We start from the raw sequence: 22,895 nt of genomic DNA, 5'->3' as shown, positions 1-22,895 counted from the left end.
TATATATATATATATATATATATATATATATATATATATATATATATATATATATATGTGTGTGTGTGTGTGTGTGTGTGTGTGTGTGTGTGTGTGTGTGTGTGTGAGTGTGTATATCTGTGTGTATGTGTGTGTTTGTATGTATGTGTGTGTGTGTGTGTAGCCTATGCATATTTAATGAGATAGGCCTATTGCCTCATTTGCATATATTTTAAGACAAAGTGTAATAGATTAAACTGGTAGAAATGTATGAGGATATCTATAAAGGGGAAAAAAGTCCCATTCACCTGTAGTGTGATAAAGCCACCTATTGTGGTCATTTTCAGGACTTTCGTCCCGGGTAGAGATTTTGGCACACATCCCACGTTGTTCAATGGGGTCATATTAGTCTATAACAGTTGAGATATTCTCCGCTAAATGAAGTGCATACAAATATTACCCAGGACCTCTTCTAAATAAAGAGTTCTGTTTTTGCTACAGCCGAAAGCAAAACAAATGGGACAAGCCATCTCTGGCCAAGCAGCCAACAGCAGTCTGAGTGATGACCATAGGTGATGACATATCGCGATAATCTTACAGCCAATGTCAGCTGATCGAGTGGTGCTCATGGGAACGGAACCAGGGCAGGACCAGGTTGGTTGCGGCACACATTGGTGGAGTCCACAGTCTAGCATAGCCTGCTAGCAAGCATTTCATTGAATGAAATCTCTCCATTTGTTTGTTTGATCGAACTACCGTTACACATTTCTGGTGTCAAGTGAATCTTCTGTCATCGCAGGTAATTTTAAGAGCCATAATCCATTTCTTTTTGCCGTTGTCAAAGCACGAAGTATTTTTTCTGTCACTGGTCATTTCAAGCGAGAAGGCTAACTATCGCGACTAGCTAGTATGCTTGCTCACGTTAGCTCTCTTCCGCTAGCTTGCTGACTTGGAGAACATTCTAGATAAAAGTAGCTAACATTAGAGCTGAATAATCTAACGACAATAAGAACCACTCTCTGAAAAAACTGAAATTGTCACAGGATAGGCACAGAGTCTTACCCATCTCTTGTGTTCTTGCACTCTGTGTCTTTATTTTATCTTGGACGTTTACATTAGAAGCTAGCCAGAACAAGCTAAACATTTCCACTAGCTAACGTTAGCCAGCAATACCGTTTACCACTATGCTTATTACACTTTCAACGACAAACATGTTTAATGTTCCTTTTGAAACACATCTAAAGTACTCGAAAGTTTCAGACAAGCACTGTTTTAAGGAAGGGTTTTCGAAAATGTTCTGTAATAGTTTGCATTTGGGGATCTTACTCTTGTCGTTTTTATTCTAACGTTAACGTTACTATGACAGCCAACTGGCTAACTAACGTTAGTTTTCTAGTCACCCTTTTATCACCTAATGCAAGGCTCATGCTGATGATAATTAACGTTACCCATCTACCAGTTATCGGAGGATAACCATTCGTCTACTGTACATAGACAGGTTTGAAGTAGATTGACTCTTGTTCTCCAAAACTGAATGGAGGGTTGGTAATAGGCCGTACAGAACTCCATGGGGTGTAGCTTCTACTAGTTAGGCTAACCCTTTTCACATTTCTCTTCAGTGGAGTGGTCAAGACAGATTTGCAAAAGTGCACCATGTTTTCTACTTTTACCAGAGTCAACGTCGGATTTGAAAGATGGCAGACACAGAGCACCAAACCCCTCCTCCTCCTCCCCCTCCTCAGGCAGGGCCAGTGGTAAGTGGTTGCTATGAACTACAACTAGCCAGTGATCATAAAGCATTACAGTAACCGACCCGTTATCTGCCTCATTGTGAGTGTTGTCTCTTGATGTATTGTTACTGACATTACTTCCCTAAATATATAACTTTGCTTCTCACGTGGACTGCTGCACAATAAAGTCTGTAATTCTTACACTGGTTGTAATAAAGCTAAAGTTCAAATAATGATTGATTCCTCCCCATAACTTCCTCCCTTTCTGGTTGTTTTGACATAAGCTTCACACATAAATGAATACATCTGTGTTTTGCAGCAATTCCTGTTGGCTAACAAGTTGGAAACTGCAATGTGGATGTCTCGACTCTTCACAGTGTACTGCTCTATCATGTTTATTCTCCCTATCATGGGGTGAGTGAATGGACCTGCTTGATTTTATCAGCCTTTTTTCACCACTGCTCACCTTATTTACTCATACAGGCATGCTGTTTACGGTTCAATGTTAACCTTTTAAAAGTGGTTTCCAGCTTGGCAACCAGGCATGAGGTTTTGGTTGCCACTTGTAACAATGTAGTAGCCAAGGGCAACCAGGCAACCTTTAATGTCGAGCCCTGTGTTTTGTATTGATGTTTCCATTTGTATGTTTTTGGAATTATTAATATCTGTTCATTGTTATTGACATACAGCTGATTGCACAACAACTGCCAACAAGTTGATGATGTGTGCAGTGCCTTACATATCAAAAGACTACAATACTATGTGTATGTATGCACATTATACTATCTCCCCCTGTAGTCCGTATGCTGCCACAAATTTCTACCAGCGTGCCCTGTTGGCCAATGCGCTGACCAGCGCCCTACGGCTGCACCAGAGACTGCCTCGCTTCCAGCTGAGCCGAGCCTTCCTGGCCCAGGCCCTGCAGGAGGACAGCTGCCACTACCTGCTCTATTCGCTCATCCTGGTCAACTCCTACCCCATCACCAGTATCCTTAAAGACCTAATCCAGATTGGGGGTACAGGGCTGATTGATGAAACGAATGAGGGCCATTAGCAATTGTAATTGCTGCTGGTGTGCATGCATGTGTGTGCGGCCTCGAAGGAAAGGCTTAACAAGTTGATAAACTAATGCAGCGCAAACCACAGTCAATGAACGCGAAAGGAGAGTAGCCAACTCTCGTCTCGCGTTCATTGACTTTTGTTTGCGCTGCATTCATTAATCGACTTGTTAAGCATTTCCTTAACCGGAATATTGTGGAATGTAAACACATTAGTTGGAAAATGCCCATTTTGGAATATTACATTCCGTTTGTGCAAGGAATTTTGGTAGCTTGGTTGTTGCCCTGACACTTGGCAGAAAAATGTAGCAAAAAGTTTGCACTTTTAGAGTGAAGACGAGGTCAATTTATGTATTAAAACCTGAAAGTTTAAATGTCAAGATGGAATTTATCGCTGGGTGAAAGCATCATAAAACTCAGACACAGGTTTTGGACGCACTGCTGACAGATGAAGAATTGTGGAAAACCCCTCACAGTGGCCTAATGCAAGGCTAAAATGCAAAAACAATAGCAGCTGCAATCTGGCCAAATTCACCTATTTTGCGGTCATGAATGAAATTCAGACAGAGACCGTTGAGACGTCATGACCGATACTACCTCTACTTCTAGTGGCTGTTTTATTCAGCATCTGCTGATTAACATGTAAATGGGAATATTCTTCTACACAAGGAAACATCTTATTCTGAATATTGCCATAACCAGAATATGGACCTTATTCAGAATATGGTGTGCATGGAAACGCAGTCAATGTGAGCTCTAGAACTGCGGGATGTACTAAACCTCGATTAGTGGGTTAGCGAGGTATGTTGCGCTCAAAGCCTGGGTTAGCTGTCACACGAAAGTCGCTCTCTTTTAGCGTCGCTAAATCACCATGGTATCTTATGCTGGCAACCAAACCTGGTCGGGAGGAGGTTTTGTGCTAAGTTAAAACTCAAATCGTGCTGCTGACCAATCAATTATCTTGGAAAAACAAAGTTATATCACATGTAAGATTCTGTCATGTATGTTACAGGGGACGACGCTCCGCCTATCCAAACTTTTTTGATCTCGCAGGTGCATTTCACCGTTGCACGTGCGAATATTCCATTAATATGAACGTTCATACCATAAAACATGTCATTACCACCGATTTATTGGTGTTGAAAGCTAGTCACTAAAAATGAACACCCTAGATTAGGCTGTCGTCCTTAAATGCGGAAGTAATCGTTTTTATTATAGGCGGTCTTGTGCGTCTCCACGTTTCACGATTGGCCAACATCATCCGAACACCGAGAACACACACAAAATCTGAGCTGAAAGCCTAGTTTGACAAATATACACATAACTGTGTTCGTAGTATCACCTAACTTATAGCCCCAGTTAAGGCTTTGTGAATCCTTGATATGTCTAGATAGCCTGGCTATGTTCAAATTGCTTCGTAGTATACCCCACTGATGTCCCCTGGTTTGTTTTGAAAACTTGAACATTCCTTAACCCCTATCAACAGTGAGCATATTCCCCATCTTCCTCTTCTCCTTGCTCCATGCTACTACTTACACTACAAAGGTCCTTGATGTGAGTACCAGTTCCTCAGCCTTGTGGTAAACCTCTCCTGCCCGTTAATGAAATGCTAATCGACGGGCCATACATACAGTGGGTGTAGGTATAAGAGAATGGCAACAGTCTTCTTTATTGCCATCGGAGTTAAAGTCAAAGTTGGAATCTCCACTTTTCCTCAAAACAATGTTGTCTAGTCAAAATCCTATCAGGTAGTCCATCTGAATAATGTAAGCTTTTACTTCAACTTTTTCTGGCATATTATGAGACTGCTTATAAATGAGCTATATTCATGAATAATCACTTACACTATGTTCCTATCTTGCACTCTGTAGGCAGTGGGACCCAACAGCCTCATGTTTGTGAGGAATTTCCTCAATAAGCTTACTGCTAATCAGCAGAACATTCTGAAGTTCATCGCCTGCAATGAGATCTTCCTCATGCCCGCAACGGTCTTCATGCTTTTCAGGTATGGCAAGCTTGGCTATATGAAGAGTGTAATGAATAGTTTGCACTTCTACATTATAACCTCTCAAAAGCTGGCAGCTATAAGTAAGCTCAATATGTTTTGAGTGGCTGTCTATCACCCAATAGGAGGTTACTTGAATACCAGACATGGGAATAACCAATGGTAGTTTCAGTTTTGCTTTTTAAGATTTAATTGCAGGCTTTACCCAAAGTACACAAGTAGTGTACACAAGTGATTGATTTTTCTCTTTCTACAGTGGACAGGGAAGCATTCTGCAGCCATTCATATACTACCGATTTCTGACACTCCGGTATTCTTCCAGACGGAACCCATACTGCCGGTAGGTATTCCTAATTAGTGGTTTTGTCCCCCACACCTCCATGTTTTAGCAAAGTTAAAAGAACACTGTGTAGGTTTTTTGCCATATGGGCTTGTAAGCTAGCTAGCCTCATGATTTCCATACTGCACATATTCCATATAATACCATATTTAGGAAGGCATGTATTATTGTGCCTGAGCAGTCAGAGCAAAATAATACATATTGAAAAGCCTGAGTTGGAAACCCCAGTCATATAAGAATTTGGCAACAGCTTGGCAAGTTGGCTATGTTTTATGCTGTTGCGCAAGGCAGATCTATTTATTCTATGTAATACCACTGTAAGTACAACATATAGTAGAAATTGTATCAGGCACAATACGAATGTCATTTGCGAAGTAATTTGCAGTCAGATTTAGCGAGTGATTTCATGTGCCCCCGCTTACTGATGCCTAACTCCTCTCCTCCTCTATCCCCAGCACCTTGTTCACGGAGCTGCGCATGCTTCTGGAGCACTTCATCATGAAGCCCACCTGCCCTGCCTTCTTCAGACGGATGTGCCTCAACAGCATCGCCTTCATCAGCCGCCTGGCACCCACTGGCGTCTAACCTGACCTCTCATGGCACCCCCCCTTACCCCCGCCCGCTCCACTCACTCACACTCACACACACACACACACTCCCACTCATACAAACACAGCCCCCTGCAGCGGGAGGAAGGGATGTACCACCTAAGAGACTGACGTTAAGCAGACTCTAGATGAATGTTTTGGAGGGTGTCACAGCTGCTCCCGTCAACCATCTTGCTCTTCATCTGCTTCCCCCTTTTGAGCTTTTGCTGCACTGGACACAACAGCTGGATTTTAATACCTGGATGACTGACCTTTCCTTTTTAACCATGCACTGTGGGGAAACTACGCTGTAGGGTACACCCAGCAATTATGGTTACTATATGTACTGTGGGGCACTGTAGGATTTTTTTTTTTTTTTTGTCACCCATGGTGGAACAGCTTTTGGTCTGTCACCTTCAGGATGTATTTATTTGTGGTTCATATTTTTTTCCTCTTCAGAGCTGGATTAAATTGAGATTAATTATTTATGATGGAATTATTAAGGTTCATGATTCTTGAGTGAGATTACATTGTACTTTTGTCAGAGGTGGGATTAGTGTCTGGGTACTGTCGAGTCAAAGCATTGGATTATATGAATCTAATCCATTTTTATACTTAATTTCCTGTGAAACAGCTTTCTTGTTTGGTATGTGCTGGTGTTGTCTTAAATCGCTTTTCCTATCCAAATTAAAATGTGAACTTTGATGATACAATCTGTATTAACAATTAGTCTGAGAGAATCTCAGTCGTCTTCATTTGAAAGAAGCCAGATTTTATGTGCCGTTATTATTTGTAATACTTTTTCAAATGTTACCTTAACAATTGCTAACTTTAATATGCTTCTATTTCCCTAAACTAGGTCAAAGATTTAGTGTTCATGTACAGACAAATTGCTTTTGTCAGATTGGCCATGTGTACTCTGGAACTGCATTGCATCTTCTGTGGGGTGACATTGTGGGTTCTTACATCAAAAGTTGATTCTTATAGTTCACTGAAATGTTAAGGCATGCTGTCATTTTAGTCCATTTGTTTTATTAGTTGTTTGTGTAGCTGAATGAACTCAATCTAGTACATGAACAAAAAACTTAATAAAACCCTAATTCACAACTTGCATTTGAATAGTTGATTAAACCTCCTAAATCACATGTAACTCCTCGTAGTTACTCTTCATTGGCTCCCTATAATGGCCAGAATCAAATTTAAATCTCACCTTGGGCTATAAGACACTTACTGGATCTGCTCCCTGCTATTTCAATTGTCCCCAACTCCCCACTGTGGTCTTCTGAGGAGCATCTGTTGCCATAAACGCTAGGTCAAATTCAACTCTTCCTCAGTGGTGGAATGAGAGTTTTGGGTCTTTCAAGGAGTCTAGACAAGAACCACTTAAGTGTATGCCAAGTTATGGTTTGTGTATTACGGTATTTATTTTCATTAGGCTATTAATCATTGATATTGCATTGACGTGTTATTTTCCTTTATGTAGTCCTACCAATATTTCAAAACTGTTTATACTGTTCATTTTTAGCTATTGTTTTTATTTGTAAGTCACTTTGGACAAAAGCATCCGCTAAACCAATGTGTGATGCAAGTTAAAATATATTCTTTAGTCACCTTTAACAGCCCTTGAACAAAACTCAAAGCATAAGACTTAGTGTAGGTTCAAGACCAATTGTCACGTTTGACACCAACTGTAACCAAGGTTATGAAATTATACTTAAATGTAAGGCAGACTACCATCAGTCCAAAGATTTTAGGTTTCAGACAGGAAAAGCAAGTCTGTCCTGACCCAATTTCCTATATTCAGGGTTCCTACATATTTTCCATTTCAGAATTCCATACTTTTTCCATAGTCAAATTTCAAAACTTTCAAAATTTTTTCTGACCATATTCGACATTGCGGCCACTTCTGGTTTGGGATAACTCGGTGAAAAAAAAGGTATGGACAACTGAAGTGAATTAAAAAATGACACTTAATATTCGTCCATTTAGCTGGGTCATTTTTAGTTGTATCTTGACGATGGGGACTGACAGTTAAGCTACACAACAGTAGGAATGGTTCGTTATGATCTGAGTGAAGTGATTAGTACTGCAAATGCAATAGTCTGGAAACAAAAATATTTCTCCATACCCTTGTTTCTTTTTTCCATACTTATCCAGACCTGGAAATAGCTAAAATCAAATTCCATACTTTTCCAGGTTTTCCATACTGCGTAAGAACCCTGTATATTGCGCAAGTTTTAACCATCTCCCTCCAGCTATGAAAGGCCTTTAATTAGCTCCCCATTTCCAAATCTGCTTAGAATCAACAAATGGTGAACCAAAGCTATGCACCTCACACTTAAAGAAACCAAGATTTGGAAAGGTGTATTTTGGTAGGGGACTATGTTAACAGTTGGTGAGCTTCACTTTGGTGGTATATGATCACACCCACACAAATTTGCAAATATACGTATGGATAACTTTAAAAAGGATTCAGTACAAATTGTGTTGCCAAAGCTTTTGCATTCACTTCCCAAGTAGTTAACTCCATAATGTGGACCAATCAACACTGACAATAGGGATAGTTTATCTGAAATGTATACCTCGGAGAAGTGTTACATCACAATAGCAATGCTTGTCAACGTCAAACAAGGAGTACTTTCAACATACTGTAAAAGACAGGACACCAATTAGATGTAAAAATCTGGGCATTTAATTACAGGTGGCATTTCCAAAAATGGAAGAAAAATCTGAGGCTGCTTAAATAGTCCAGAGATTGCCTCTAAAAAGGAGGGGGACATACAAAAACATTTAAAAACCACAGCTTGATTTACTACATATGAGTTTCTTGTTGGCTGAATCAGGCATTAAAAGCAGTCCTTAAGGACAGCCATATAAAAATGCACATTAAAAAGCACTAATCTCACCACATACCCAAGTAATCAAGGCTATGGTTTCAGTCATTTAAATCCTGGAAAATGCAACATTTAGTAGAAAAATAAATGTACAAACAATTATAAGGGTCCGGGATCAAAACTATTCTAATTGCAACTTCTCTGGGGGTTCAATAACGGAGACTTCATGGTACCTGAGAAAGACAGTGACAAACATCAGAATCATGAAACATGCTTTGATCAACATGCAACAAGGAAAGCACATGAAAAGCTCAAGGAACACAAAATGCACAGGCCTACTTACTTTGAGGTTTTGTATTTCTCCCTCACAGACTGCTGTGCATGTTTGGCAGCGTTGAGGTAGGTCTGATGCAGATCCAACACACAGGGCATCAAGTCTTCCAGGGTGTATCCAGTGGCCTCAACCAGCGTCTTTGCCTGGAAATGGGATGTGACAAAATGATGCAGTGATTAAGTTACAACCTGATATCTGGTTTAAAGACTCAAAAGCAAAGATTCCCGTGTCAAGCCAAACTCGACTCACCCAAGATCCACCGGTGATTGTGTGATTGGCCAAAATGTACGCAGAAGCTGCCGTTTGTGACGGGAGATACTTCAGGGAGGGGTCCGTATCTACCAGGCTCAACTCTCCAAGAAACTAGAAAAGGGAGATGTAAACTCCTTGTAAAAATCAGCACGAGAAAAAACCAACATAATCAACGCCAGAGCACTAGCATACAATCAACTGGGTGTGAACCATGCACTCACCATCGCCAAACTCTCTACCCTTTTGCTAACTGGCTGGTGCAGAAAGTACTGGGTGAGAAACTGGTTGATTGTGGGGGCCGACAGATCAAAAGACAACACCTTCAGGATCAGATGCTCCATTCTCAACACCTGTTTTTTCGTGTAAGTGTCATCAGTAATGTAAACGAATTCTGCCACCTCTGGAGGGTAGATCTCCTCAAATTTCCTGTGGGGGCAAGACATGGGTCAGCTCCCACCATCAGAGCATGCCACAAAACAGGGCTACACAGCCTCTATAGGCACAAATATAGCAAACACTTACGAAGCCAGCAGCATGGCGGCTGTTCCGACCAGTTGCAGCTTTCCCCTCAATACGGACATTGAAGACAGGAAGCGGTCGATGTAGTTCACAGCCAGATACAGGGTCTCGTTCTGAAGTTTGTACTCCTCACCGACCTCTACAAGCCAGTCCACAAGGATGGCCCGCATGCTGTTTGTGATGTCCGGCTGCTTCTTCATGTATGCGGGTTTTGGTTTGCACTTCACCTGTTAACAAGCACAAAGTTCCCAGCCATGAGTTGAGAAGGAGACCATGATATGACACTAAGTGAAGGCCCAGTCAGACACTCCAGTAAAGTCTGCTCACCTCCATCTCCCTCAAATGTGCATGTATTTCTGCAGCATACTCAGTGACCTCATTCACACAGGGCAGTTTCTCTTCTTCAACAACAGACATGTCCATAGCAGACTCTGAAGGCAGATAGTGCAAAGTCAGTCATTTGGACCATTTCAGTTACTGGAATTAACAAGGTATTAATGAGCCGATCTTGATCAAACATACCAAAACTGACATCCATAGGTAGGTCAATAGGGGCGAGTGGCTGCCTTAGACGTGTTACAGTCGGGTTTAGTGTTAGGGGAGAAGGGTCCACGGGGCTGCGCTTGGAAGATACTTGTTTCTTGATGCAGGCACCATCAGGCTCATCCACATGAATCTGGAAAGCCGGCTGTTTTGGAGCCACATTTTCTGCACAGCTCCGGCCATTGTCTTCTGTTTTGCAGGACAGTCCTTGGTTTAATCCCTAGAAGGTGGCAAATACATTGTATGTCTACGTTAATAGGTCACCACAGCTCAAAACAAGCATGACGCAAACATTCAACAGATTGACGCGGCAAACTTTAATGTTAAATTACTTCCAAGCAAGAGTGCCATAATGCAAACCGTACCACAATTAAGATACCGGATTACCCAGAGACAGCTGATTGCCTGCGAGAAAGTTGTTCAGTGTCCTGACAGGCGCAAAATGGCGGAAAGCTTGGGAGGGAACTTGGGACATTTAAAAACGTAGCACTTTGGAGAAAACGGGCAAGACACCGCCGGAATTTACTCACGTGTCTACGTACTGACCATTTTAATTTCATATTTTATTAAATTCGACTGTGAGCCATATGTTTAAAACAGTCATATTTGTCAGCCAAATAGATGGTTGGTAAAGGCTTGGCGGTTGGATAGCTTGCATAGCGCTACCCACAGGAGGCTAAGTTAGCCACCCAAGTTAAAACTAGCTTCTCATAAATGACCAAAATACACACCACGCAATTAAGGCTACATAGGTATAACATTACTCATACAACAATTATCCCACGTCCCAAAAGCCACTGTTGAATGGAGTCAAAGATGGGAAAGCCATCTAACGTTAACGTTATGAACGGCAAATGAGATCCGTTAGCTTCAATTCAGCTAACTTTGCAGCCTGCACCTCACACAAACCTGTTTTAAGCCGCGCTGAGTCTGGAGTCTGCGTGGATTGTTCTCCAAGGCTCCCAAAACAGTTCTGTTAGTTGGCTTTGGGATCACATTTTCTTGATTTTCCGATCTGCCTTTAGAAGCCCGTAGTCTGAGCGAGTTTTCTTGATTCTGGAGCACTCTCTCGGTATCATGAAGCGCGTTTCCTTGAGTAAAGGCTGACATTTTCTTGCGGACAGTGGCTAACCAAGCTGGTCTGAAGAATGTGTTGCTAATGTGTAAGGTTTTCAAAATAAAACAAGAAACTAGTGCAATTGTATTGTTACAAGCTAGTCATGAGATCAATTGTGACGTTCAAGTAACCAATTTAGCAAACTAAAGTCGAGCAAGAATCGATTGAGGACTGAGTAACGCCAGGTTACTTAGCTAGCAGCAAACTACATAAAAAATAAGCTGCAGACTAGCAACTACTGAAATGAATCTCCCAAAGCCAATTGACGACCCTTAACTAAAGGGAAACCTCCATGCTGTAACAAATCAAGCTATAACAAAGAAAATAATCACAATCACACCATGTGCATCTAATAAGATGCCCTCACCTATCCTGCCTTGTTTCTTTTCAGACCGTGCAGATATTGTTGCTGTCTCAGTTCAAGTAGCCCGCGACTATTGAAACATCCAATCGAAATTCATGCTGCGTATACGTCATTAAGTGTACGGCGGCCGACAGAATCCAAACCTGTTGTTACTTTCTCACAAACCGTTGGGAATTCGAGGCTCTAATCCATTGGTTCAGACAAAATTCAAAAAAGACATTTAAGGCTGTCGTCAGTGTATTGACGTGGACATTTTTTTAATGACACTAATCTGACTTTCTGTCATTATGACTCTTATTCCATTCATTTATTGCGGAATTGTTCAAAATATTTTGTGGTTAATGGAAGTGAAGATTTATCCTAGCAGCTACCTAGGTTTCTAACTGTTTCTAATTGAATATTCTGCACACACACACACACACACAAAGTACATTAATGTAAATTTATTACATTGTCAAAAAACACGATATGCAGAGTATATTAAAGTATAATGTATGGCCATTCCTTAAAGGCAATACAGAAAATATCTTGAGATTTTAATTTTCTAGACAAAACCTGATCATTTACAAGACAAGTGGTCTACTGACAAAATAAGACAAAAAAAAGCTACACAACATAAATAAGGTATCCATTGTACCATGTAATGGATTAAGCTTCATTGAAAAAATCCATTAAAGAATTCAGATCATAGTTATCAAGAATTTCCAGTAACAACGAAACCTTTGTTTTCACATTTTGTCCTTTAAACTTGAATTTGTCAATGAAGAGATCAGTTATCATACCTATAAAAAAACACAACAAATATTAGCTTACTCACGAAATCTGTCTATATCAAAGTGATTTGCAAACATACTTCTTAAATTATGACTTTTGGCCTCATGTTGTATTAATCATTTTAAAATCAGGATGAACACCTAAATCCTCATACCGTATAATCTTTCCAAATGGGCTGGCTGCTTCTTGTACTCTTCCAGCAGGTGGGCAGACTCATCTAGAATACCACGATACTCAGGAATAAGGAAATCTGCATTGCCTTCGTGGACCTGCAGTTCCTGTTTCACACAGTACAGGGGCATTTTAGTTGAATCCATTTAATAGACAACTTTATCCAAAGCACCACAGTGTGGGGATAGTGTGTGATCCATGAAATTGCAGTATGTATGATCCATGCAATTTGACCAAGTGACTTGGTACATCAAAAAATCAGTCCCCAACTTAATGTGCTAGCTATGATAACAGGATCATGCAGTAACAGCGATGAAGACCTATTGTAGCTCACCTTTAGTGCTTCAATAAGCTGCACCTTTTTGGCTAATAACAACTGGTACTCCAGCTTAGGGTGAATCATCTTCAGTGTATGGCTCACTGAGTCTTCATTTATATCTGTACAGCAGGGACCGATATCACACATTTGTGCAAACAACAACATCCGAATGAATGAAAGATCACCACACAAAGTCTTTAGCATTTTGACAATAAGTGAGAATCAACATAGAGCAGACCACATTTTCACAGGTTTTTGGTATGGTAATGTCTCATTTCAGTCCTCAACTTAGCATATTCCATGGGAAAGAGGGGTATTTTCTTTCTGTGGTTTTTAAGTCAGTAGATTTCCATGATCATCGTCAGGGATTGCATTTTGTGCCACTATGGTTCAGTACTTACCGTAAGATGTGTTCAGGTTAATTTTTCTCTTTGTGGCCTCTTTGGATAGGACATCCTTTAGTATTGATATTGTGGAGATGTTGTCAGATTTGAAGTGTGCCTCCCCTTTGCTTTAAATCAAACAGAAAACATAAGATTGTAAAGATAATTTGATCACTACAAGTCCAGTTTACTCTTGCAACCACTAATCACTAAACCATTCCCGTTCCTCAAAGTAATTACATCACAAAATGCAACACGTTTCCAGAACTCCAGTTAAACCCTTTTATGGGATCTGTAGTTGCAGATCTCCCCCCCCCCACACACACACACACACACACACTCCACCACCCCTCCTCCCAGTTGCTATAAAGCATTTACATTTGACTTCAGCACTGTTCATCTATACGGGCGTGTTGATCTCACCAGTAAGTAGCTTCCAGCTGGGTGCCAAGGAAGGTGTTCTGGAAGTAGAATGTGATGTTGTCTCCTGCAGGGGTCTTCTCGGGCACCTCTGGCAGACAGAACACCACCCATGAGTGGATCTCCGCAAAGCTGAACTGCCCAACCAGGCTCAGCGTGTTCATGGGTCTGTGTGTTTATTGAACAGAAAACCAGGAAAAAACAAACAACATTAAAAATTCTAATCTTTGCTCTGATTTCTAATTGGAGTGATTGTTTTCATTCAGCAGCAGAAAACATGATAGTGGTAAACAAAATAAAAGTGCCATTTTAAGTCACTTTTCACTGGTAACCAATTGAAAAAAGCCATAAAGTTAAAGCCATTAAGTGTTCACAAGAACATGTCAGAGTAAATTCTTTTCTGAATGTAAAAACCTTGAAACCCTCTCCAACAACAAGTAATTACCCAAGTTTGGTCTTGATTTGGATTTGTTTTATGTTAAGATTGCAGCTTGCAACTTATTACTTCGATAAAATTATAGTTGATGTGTTGAGGCTCATTACTGCCACTTCTGGTCTGGAGTAAATCCTTATCCTTAAAGCCTGTCAACTCAAGGGATGACTGATGTGGGAGAAAACGTGGTTGCACATAAATTATCTCTGTAACTGTGCCTGAATTCAAGCATAGGCCAGGCCGTTTAAGATTTGAAAACAGATAATTATACATATAACGACTTTGAAAGTATCTGATGATTACTTCACCGACACTCAAATTTTCCTTGCTTTAAGACCTGACATTGGTAGAGTTGTTCTTTCCTTCCCTGGTGACGTGGTCCGTACCTGTCTTGGTCGATGGAGTGGGTTCTTTGGTGGAGCGATAAAGGCTTGATCAGGTACTGGCGCACTTGGCAGGTCTTGGGCTGCAGGCGAGGGGTGATGTATGCCTGGAGAGTGCCATACTGGCCCTCGATAGACCTCACCTGAGAGAGGAGGACAGAATAGTTGGGTCGTCAGTCTATTGATGCAGAGCAGGCTATATCTAGCTCTCACTTCATATCATTTCAGTTTCAATTCAATCTCTTTCTTTTCAGGGAAATTTGTTTCAACTTCTAAAGGAAACATTGAAAAGAACCTATCATAAGCTGTTAGTCTTGCTATTGCCATGGATTTCGATGGACACTTTTAATCCAATTAGAATCAGAATGATGGCTCAATAGGAATACAGATGTCACATATAAACACCTTAATCGGAATAAAACTGCCGATCCAATTTGAATTTTGAATGAAAGGGGTGATGTATTCCGTTCTTATTCCAACTAAATCAGTCAATCAGGTCTCCCAATGTAGCTTCTCAAGCAAAAGCAAAGCAGCAACGGCTATTCCAATCAAAGATTCTAGAGCACTTGAGAGCACCTAATCCAATAGAACGTACCCCATGTAAACAGATGGCACACATGTTTAATTCGAAATACTTTAATCAGAATGACAAAAAACTGTTCATGTAAACCCACCTATTGGCTAATACAGACATATCCAGGTGATTTTTCAGCTGAGTATCTACTCCAGGGAAAGTTACTAAGTCAAATTATGACAGTTGACAGTTTAAGCATAGTGAAGAGCACCAATTCCTTGAGTTCCTTACCTTCAACTCAAGCCTGGTGGTATTTGCTTGGCACCTGTATGTAGCCAGAAGAAAATTGCCGTTTGGTTGCTGAACAGAATGAACAGAAAGTCACACAAGTCAGCGTTAGTGCAAATAGTTTTAGTTGTCTTGTCTTGAATGGGTAATGTACATTTCCTGGATACTTCATACGAAATACCGCTGACAGACTCACCTCCGAGTCACACTCACTGAAGCTCACAACAGCAGAGTTCTTGTCTACATCCAGTAAGTCGATAGGAACGTCACTCTGGTTGCAAACATGAAAGCAATCATGTAATGAAAATTGTGTGGTAATTGCCAGGTGTTGGGTGACACCAACACATTAACTAAAGCTGCTCATCTCAAACACAGACATTTCCCTATTCTATTACACAATCAATATTTTACCACCAACAGATTAAATATCTTGTATTACACAATCTACAAGGGCACCTGTCTCTGTTAACACCATTCTGAACAAAGCGTGGACAGATGGTTTTACATCATGCTATGGTCATTCTTTTGGCAGATATGCACAGTTTGTGATTGCAGGTCTTAGTTGCACATCACATTTGGTCGCCACCACAGACTTAGAAAAAGAGTAGATAGGGCATCTCTAGCCACAACCATGTGAAACAAGTGAAACAAGAAGGGAAATTGGGGAGAGTGGATCTATCTATCTATCTATCTATCTATCTATCTATATATCTATCTATCTATCTATATATATATATATATAGATAGATAGATAGATCCACTCTCCCCAATATATATATATATATATACAGTATATATATAAATGCCAATGCTCCATCAGTGAAAGTGAAACTAAATTTGTTAAGCCGCCCACGAGTTGGGTCTGCGCCAAAATGTAAAGGGTTATTCCATGGGGATGTTCATTATATGATCATTCCACAACCATTTAATTGCAGGCATAAGTTGCATTTCTGTAGCCACAAGTAGCCACAGTAATAATTGTAATCAAGGTCCTTATTAAAGGTCCAGTATGTAGGAAATAATGGAAAATAAACTGTAACCATTCCAAAAATTATCACCATATGTTGTCAAGGAGTAAGGAAACACGATGAATTGAAGTAATGGCTTATTTGACAACATTACTCTAACCCGTAAAACCCCGTAAAACCCATGAAAAAAAATGAGTTACGGGGCGGAATCTCTTGGAATTTTTGTTTATGTTTGAACGATTAATTCTAGAATAGCGTATTAATAATGGGCTAGCGCGTCCTCCTATTTGGGTTGCCAAATTAGCAAAGGCCAACTGTCAACGGCTGTCAGTTGTAGTCATGAACGCCTACGAGAGGCAGGCAAATTTCCAAAATTAAAACAAGAAACACATTAAGTGGACATCGGAGGAGCTTCCTGAGATGGTGACGTCTTCATCAAACGAAGAATATCAAGTTTGAGGCAGAGCTGGCCATATTTCTCCACAACAGGTAGCCTAGGCTAAACTTCATCTGCATCGCTAACTTCAGCTAAATATGTTATGTTGGTTAGAGAGGTATTTTTTGTTTTCACTGTTTCCGTAATGTGTAGCTGGGTCATGGTTGGAGAAACGTTAAAGCAGCTGCAGGTCAACTAACGTTAGCTAAGTCTTCATTACATCTGGCAACCCAGAAGAGGCTTGCGTATGGTAGTCTTGAGAACGTTCACCAGTGTTTTGATTTTGGCCTACAGAACGTTTGGTAACAATCCTACAAATCGCACCTTTAAAGCAGGACCATTTGTATATGGAAGCTGAGAGGTAATGTCCACTCTACTCCTTTTGAATTCTATGGTTTCCATGGTGCTTTTGTTTTGTCACAGTGTCATCAGCTGCCATGGTGACCGTACTGACCTGCAGCAGTAAGTTGTCGATGGCAGTCTGGACCTCGAGGGTGAGGCTGTAGCTAGCGTCGTCCTGGCACAGGGTGAACTTGTCGTTGACGCTGAACACAGGGACGGCCGAGACAGCAGTGCTGGACTGAGAACTCTGCTGGTACTTCTCTCGGCCCTGCAGGACCTTCACCTGCAGCTGCTCTAACTCAGCCCTGCACAAACACACACATGCATGCACACGCACACGCACACGCACACACACACAAAACACGCAGGCACACACACGCACATACACAAATGCACGCACACGCGCACACACACACACACACACACACACACACACACATACAAATGCATGAGTAGCTGAGAGTAGCATGACAGCCTAAATCAAATCTTGTTAATATATAGGAAAATATCCTGGATACAGATGATGGTTTTTAGATCCAAAATTGATTTATAAATTGAACTTAAGGAGGACGCAATTCCATAACATTAAACTGTAAAACCCAGACTCCCCACACACTAATGCATCTCCATCTCACTAATGCATGGATGTGGTGCATCCGAGTGGGTACCTGAGGGCCGCCACCTTGGCCTGGGTCTCTTTGCTCATCTTCACCTCCTCTCCAGGACCGGCCTCCATCTGCTGGGGCTCAGAGGTCAGTCCCGTCACCCAGCCTGCAGCACACACGAGCAAGCGGTCAAACAACACAACTGTGCAGTAGGGCAGCATTATAACACAGGCATGGCACTGTGAAGTAGATCAGCATTATAACACAGGCATGGCACTGTGCAGTAGATCAGCATTATAACACAGGCATGGCACTGTGCAGTAGATCAGCATTATAACACAGGCATGGCACTGTGCAGTAGATCAGCATTATAACACAGGCATGGCACTGTGCAGTAGATGACCATTATAACATAGGCATGGCACTGCGCAGTGGGGCAGCATTATAACATAGGCATGGCACTGTGCAGTAGATCAGCATTATAACACAGGCATGGCACTGTGCAGTAGGGCACCATTATAACACAGGCATGGCACTGTGCAGTAGATCAGCATTATAACACAGGCATGGCACTGTGCAGTAGGGCACCATTATAACACAGGCATGGCACTGTGCAGTAGGTCTTTCTGATACAGTTAAATACAAACACAAGAGGCTATCAACAGAGTTGTGTAAGTACACCTCTATATCTATATCTATATACAACATATATCCATTGCACGGCAGCCGAGAAATAAAACATGCTGTCCTTCCCAAGCCAACATATCAGAAAGATAATTGTTGACCTGGCATGTTTAGTTTTGTTAAACCCTGGCTGGTGAAGAGTAGACCATTACCTGTGTAGGTGGTTGTCAGCACCTCATCATAGTTCTCTTTTCCTACACAACCTCCCTGGATTGATGTAACGCTTTCTGACAGAACCTGAAGTCATAGTAACAGTAGTCATGAATATCCCGCAGCATTAATCGACTGTGATTTGTTGTTAATGGCTCAGACAGGACCACTTTGTTCAGGAACTCACATGTTGGAAGCGCAGAGTCGGTTCACTTGAGCTGTCAAGTCCATAGACCTCCACGGTTCCGTCATCCCTGCCCACCAAGATCTCCTTCACCCCATCACCGACAAGGTCAAACGTGTCAATACACAGTATCCCTAGTGGAGGAAACCCCACACAGTTAACCTAAACAACTCCTTGACCATGTGTAGAGTACATAAGGAAATACAGACTTAAGAACAACAGGGAGTGTTGAGGTGACAGAGAGGGGGGGGGGGCGGACTCAAGAAAACAGACCCAGGAGTAACAGATGCTTACCTCCTTTCCTCTTGTCATTATTGATTTCCCATTTAGAAACAGAAGAGGATTCTGTTATTTTCACCAGTCCAAGTTTCCCATCTGTAGTCCCATAGAGAACTTCCTGTCCCTCTTTACCTAAAGGTCAAACCAGGTGAGTTCACATTCTATCTAACCACAAACATTTCAATACCATTGCCAGCAGTGCCTTTTAAAAGGTATTCAGAGGTTGTTTATGTTTGTGACAGTTGATCTGAAAGATTTAACAGTCAATAGAATGCACTGTGAGACTGTACCACTTCTACCATTCTGACATCTTTAGGCTGATTGTGTTAATCATGGCATGCAAATCCATTTGGGATTCGAGAACCTACCCCCATCTTGGTTGTTGAGCTCCAAAACTGATGGAGGCCCAGGGACTTCTACATCATACAGAAGCTCAGATCCCTGGGTAATGGCAAAGAGAGAGAGGTCAGGAAAATAACAACTATAGAACTGTAGAAACAATTAGTATAATTAAATCAACGGTCTGATTTTCTGTACTAGCATAACAAGTTTGCAGAGTTCTACAGGTGTGCAGTGGAGAAGAGAAGGGAGTAGTTACCTGAAGGATTCTCAGCACGCGGTCCTGGCAGGCTAGAATGGGCACGGTGCGCCCCACCCTCTCCACTGGCAGGCACACGATGTCGTTGATTTTGTCCCCGGACAGGTAGTAGTCCTGATCCTTACAGTCACAGTAGTGGTTGTAGATGTAGCTGGCACACACGAAAAGATCAGCTCCAGAAACGTGCCTGTAAACAACGCAACTTATACATTTAGTTACATTACATTAACACCTCTCATTACGGAGTACAGCTTTATGTTCAACATCTTAAAACAAATCAGCCAGTCCTTCTTCCTAATGCAGCTATGACATGAAAATCAGTGGCATTTGATTAGGAAATTTTTAAATACAAGCAGTAAGTGAATACTGCCTACTCACATGGCATTTATGGTCTCTGTCAGATTGGCTTCAAAGGACAGGAACTGCTTTCCCTTCTTGGTGAAGCCTCTAACTTCAGAACCACAAGACACAAAGATCTTCTCCTGAGGAGTCCCTTGGGCTCCCCCCAGTTCCAGCCTGGATATCTTTTGGCTTGGTAGCGTCTTAAACACAGGCTGCATAAAACAGATGACCACACAAGATCTTGTTTTGGCTGCAAAGTTGATTTGAAGTGTTTCTACCTGCATAACTGGAAAATGAGGTACTGTAGACCCTTTCAAGAGAGTTCCATTATCAGCATCATAGTTGGCCCCACAAGACTTCCTTTTTAACATTCCATATGTTATCTTAATGCAGAGGAAGTAGATTGTGGCCCAAATAGAACGTTCAAGCATTGTTTTTGTTTTTATTGTTGAAAGGATCCATACTCACCACTGCCTCTCCTTTTTTCATCCCAAAGCATGTCAGTACACCATCATGATCTGCCACTGCCACCTAACAACAAAATGGGGATCGGGTCAGTCTATAGCGTAGAGAATATGATGATGGTATCAACAAACGCTGCATTATGTAGTAGACGACGAAATGGGGGTCAGTATTCACTGACTAAATGCAACATAGTTGACTGATTAATCTCACGTGAACAGTTACATACGGTGACTGCCAGGATTGCCTTAACGGATTAACGAAGTGCTCAGCAGATGTTAGCGCTATGATTTATTCACTGTTGGACACAACACACAACAGTTACCTTTTGAGTAGCTTTGCGTCCTATCGCAGGCAGCAGTCTCATCGTTTTCTGAGAGGTCACTCCAACCTGTAAAAACAGAGTTTGACTTGAATGTTAACTTTGCCGTTATCTTGAACTCGACACATTTCGATTTAACGTTACTCTCCCATAGCTGATGAATTTACTCAAACTAAACTTTTCATAGTAGATATCAAGAGATCTGGCTTCAACCTCTTCTTCAACAGGGGATATTATTTGCCACATTACACACGTACCGTACATTTTACAACTATTCCATGGATAACGTTAGCTAGTCATCGCCAGATATTAATTTGGCGAAATCAGCTGTTCATATTAGCAATGTTAGCTAGCCAATCTAGCAGCAGCATCAAAGTTACGTTCATGCAATAATGCTAATGTTACATAACCGTGTGAATCACAGCAAATAAAAGTAACGTTACCTACCTGCACATAATCAACATGATTCAAATTTATTTCCATCTTTACAAAACGATACGTCTTCTTGCTAACGTTAGCTCACGTTTTTGTTAAATGATATTGGCTGGTTGCCTTGAAAAAGTCACGTCTTAACATTTAAATTAACGGTGTAAGTTAAATGCAACGTTAAGCATAAGCAACAAGGCTTTCAACTCAGTCATTCAGCACATCTAGTCCGAATCGAGAGACACATCTTCTGACAGTGGATTAACATCGGGATTAGCAGGTTGCCAGTTTGTAAGTAAGTAAGCCAGTTTAGTTTAGCTAACGTTAGCCAGCCACTTCATAGCCATCTGGTCGACGAGGATGTAAAATAAGGCACATTCCGCCTTGCAACAGCTACCTCTGTTACTAGAAGCTATCGTTACATATAAAGCAACGCATCATTTTAATTATATGTTGTTCGCTAAACATATGTAAACTTCAGAGCATGATTGCGTTGACTGTAGCTTCCTTTGCTAGCCCAAACAGGCTTTCCCATGCTCAAACAAGGAGGTGGTTGCCATGGTGAAACTGTAGGGCACGTTCGGAGCCTAGGGAACGTTCAAGCCAGCACTAGTTCTAGTGCAAATAGATGCAGCAAAGGCAACAAGTGGGGACGCATTGGAGAACCACTAAGTTATCAGCAAACCAAAGCAGTTTTTTCAACATTTCAGCAACATTTCATCACCTAACATTGAAATGGTTTGTAAAACTCAGTCAATAATATTTGGGCTTTATACATAAATGTGAACGTCTCCTGTGCAGTTTGACCACTAGAGTGCAGTATTATGTAAAACGGTTCCTCGGATGGATCTGTCAACACGTAGGCCTACTCCACTGATCTCAAAAGAACTGTTTGAGATGTCTGTAGTCGGTAGATTACAGTAGGCTAGCCCAGGGGTTCCCAAACTTTTCCTTGACAAGGCCCCCCAAATACCACTAGGTTCTGGCCAAGCACCCCTTGATGTGTTATTAAACCCATCGACAATACTACGGCAAATTTAAAAATACATTAAGCTAATCCTAATAATTATTTTAGCCAGAAGCATTTTGTGATGGAGCATACAGTGTGTAAAATTACATTTGGGGCTTTCTGCTATATGAGAGCTATCACTCTACTATTATTCCCAGTCATTATCATGGAAAATAATGTTCAGATATGCGACAAATTATTATAATGGCATTGTATAACAACCCTCATAGTAATGGGTATATTTAAACATTTTCTTTTATTTGTTGCTTTTATTTTTCTTTCCAACTTGCTGAGGCACCCCCTCGCGGCCCCCACTTTGAAAACCACTGGGCTAGCCTACACTTTGGCTTTGCAGAGCATAGTAAGGGTTTGTAGCTTCGTTTTCCTCTTGCTGATTATTATGTGATATGTGATTATGTGAAATCCCAAAATGTTTAAATATATATATTTTAAAATTACAAATATATATTTATCAAAATTCTAGACCTGGAAATGCAAGCCTGTTGATAACACAATATAGTCCAGTGACAAAATGGGGATAGTCACAATGCAGTGCCTGTCTGATATAGATGGCAGTTTTTCCTCAATTCTCGCTCCACAGTACTGAAACATAAATTATTAATACACTGGCAGTTATATGTAATATATGTTGCAGAGTAATTCATGAGCCTATTATTTGGAGATGTTGCCTATATTTTCAACAAGTAGCCTATCTAGATCTATATTGTAGCATAAGCCTTT

At 41.1% G+C, this 22,895-nt stretch overlaps 3 protein-coding genes across 3 annotated transcripts; 1 reads left to right on the top strand and 2 right to left on the bottom strand.

Annotated features, from left to right (window-relative positions):
• The first annotated feature begins 629 nt into the window (after positions 1-629).
• tmem33 (transmembrane protein 33) lies at positions 630-6,810 on the top strand. The gene is made up of 8 exons (XM_076291771.1): positions 630-778; positions 1,653-1,733; positions 2,029-2,123; positions 2,508-2,695; positions 4,254-4,321; positions 4,639-4,772; positions 5,029-5,112; positions 5,568-6,810. Exons 2-8 carry the CDS (start codon positions 1,674-1,676, stop codon positions 5,695-5,697), a joined length of 759 nt encoding a protein of 252 aa, XP_076147886.1. The 5' UTR covers positions 630-778; positions 1,653-1,673; the 3' UTR covers positions 5,698-6,810.
• Positions 6,811-8,368: 1,558 nt separating this feature from the next.
• On the bottom strand, positions 8,369-11,722 carry ccna2 (cyclin A2). The gene is made up of 8 exons (XM_076291770.1): positions 11,091-11,722; positions 10,161-10,401; positions 9,966-10,069; positions 9,642-9,865; positions 9,341-9,545; positions 9,117-9,230; positions 8,877-9,010; positions 8,369-8,766 (listed from the first exon to the last, which is right to left on the bottom strand). The coding sequence occupies exons 1-8, from the start codon at positions 11,289-11,291 to the stop codon at positions 8,715-8,717; spliced, it is 1,275 nt and encodes a 424-aa protein (XP_076147885.1). The 5' UTR covers positions 11,292-11,722; the 3' UTR covers positions 8,369-8,714.
• Positions 11,723-12,090: 368 nt separating this feature from the next.
• Positions 12,091-21,662, bottom strand: bbs7 (Bardet-Biedl syndrome 7). The gene is made up of 19 exons (XM_076292877.1): positions 21,167-21,662; positions 20,723-20,788; positions 20,404-20,466; positions 19,972-20,147; positions 19,594-19,780; positions 19,364-19,436; positions 19,011-19,127; positions 18,720-18,850; positions 18,535-18,619; positions 17,762-17,864; positions 17,206-17,398; positions 15,544-15,618; positions 15,351-15,419; positions 14,549-14,688; positions 13,733-13,897; positions 13,328-13,437; positions 12,942-13,045; positions 12,591-12,714; positions 12,091-12,444 (listed from the first exon to the last, which is right to left on the bottom strand). The coding sequence occupies exons 1-19, from the start codon at positions 21,200-21,202 to the stop codon at positions 12,311-12,313; spliced, it is 2,151 nt and encodes a 716-aa protein (XP_076148992.1). The 5' UTR covers positions 21,203-21,662; the 3' UTR covers positions 12,091-12,310.
• Positions 21,663-22,895: the final 1,233 nt, after the last annotated feature.

The sequence above is a fragment of the Alosa pseudoharengus genome, unplaced genomic scaffold (assembly GCF_046254945.1).
Source record: "Alosa pseudoharengus isolate Yale_2024_CS ecotype anadromous, Long Island Sound unplaced genomic scaffold, YU_APseudo_1.1 YU_APseudo_1.1_scf_19, whole genome shotgun sequence".
NCBI lineage: Eukaryota > Metazoa > Chordata > Actinopteri > Clupeiformes > Clupeidae > Alosa > Alosa pseudoharengus.
Note: the sequence above shows the minus strand (reverse complement) of the source record. Positions and strands in the feature narration are given on the sequence as shown.

Bases quoted from the DNA above. Each gene is read 5' to 3' on its own strand.
- bbs7 (XM_076292877.1), bottom strand. From the start codon at position 21,202: ATGGAAATAAATTTGAATCATGTTGATTATGTGCAG. The intron at 17,399-17,761 runs GTACCCACTCGG...GTGTTTGTGCAG, and splicing joins GCCAAGGTGGCGGCCCTCAG to GGCTGAGTTAGAGCAGCTGC. The intron at 12,445-12,590 runs GTATGAGGATTT...GTTTTTTTATAG, and splicing joins CCATTTGGAAAGATTATACG to GTATGATAACTGATCTCTTC.
- ccna2 (XM_076291770.1), bottom strand. From the start codon at position 11,291: ATGTCAGCCTTTACTCAAGGAAACGCGCTTCATGATACCGAGAGAGTG. The intron at 10,402-11,090 runs GTTTGTGTGAGG...GCCACCTTCTAG, and splicing joins CTCAGCGCGGCTTAAAACAG to GGATTAAACCAAGGACTGTC. The intron at 9,546-9,641 runs GTAAGTGTTTGC...TTGCCCCCACAG, and splicing joins GCCGCCATGCTGCTGGCTTC to GAAATTTGAGGAGATCTACC.
- tmem33 (XM_076291771.1), top strand. From the start codon at position 1,674: ATGGCAGACACAGAGCACCAAACCCCTCCTCCTCCTCCCCCTCCTCAG. The intron at 2,696-4,253 runs GTATCCTTAAAG...CCCTATCAACAG, and splicing joins CAACTCCTACCCCATCACCA to TGAGCATATTCCCCATCTTC. The intron at 4,773-5,028 runs GTATGGCAAGCT...CTCTTTCTACAG, and splicing joins ACGGTCTTCATGCTTTTCAG to TGGACAGGGAAGCATTCTGC.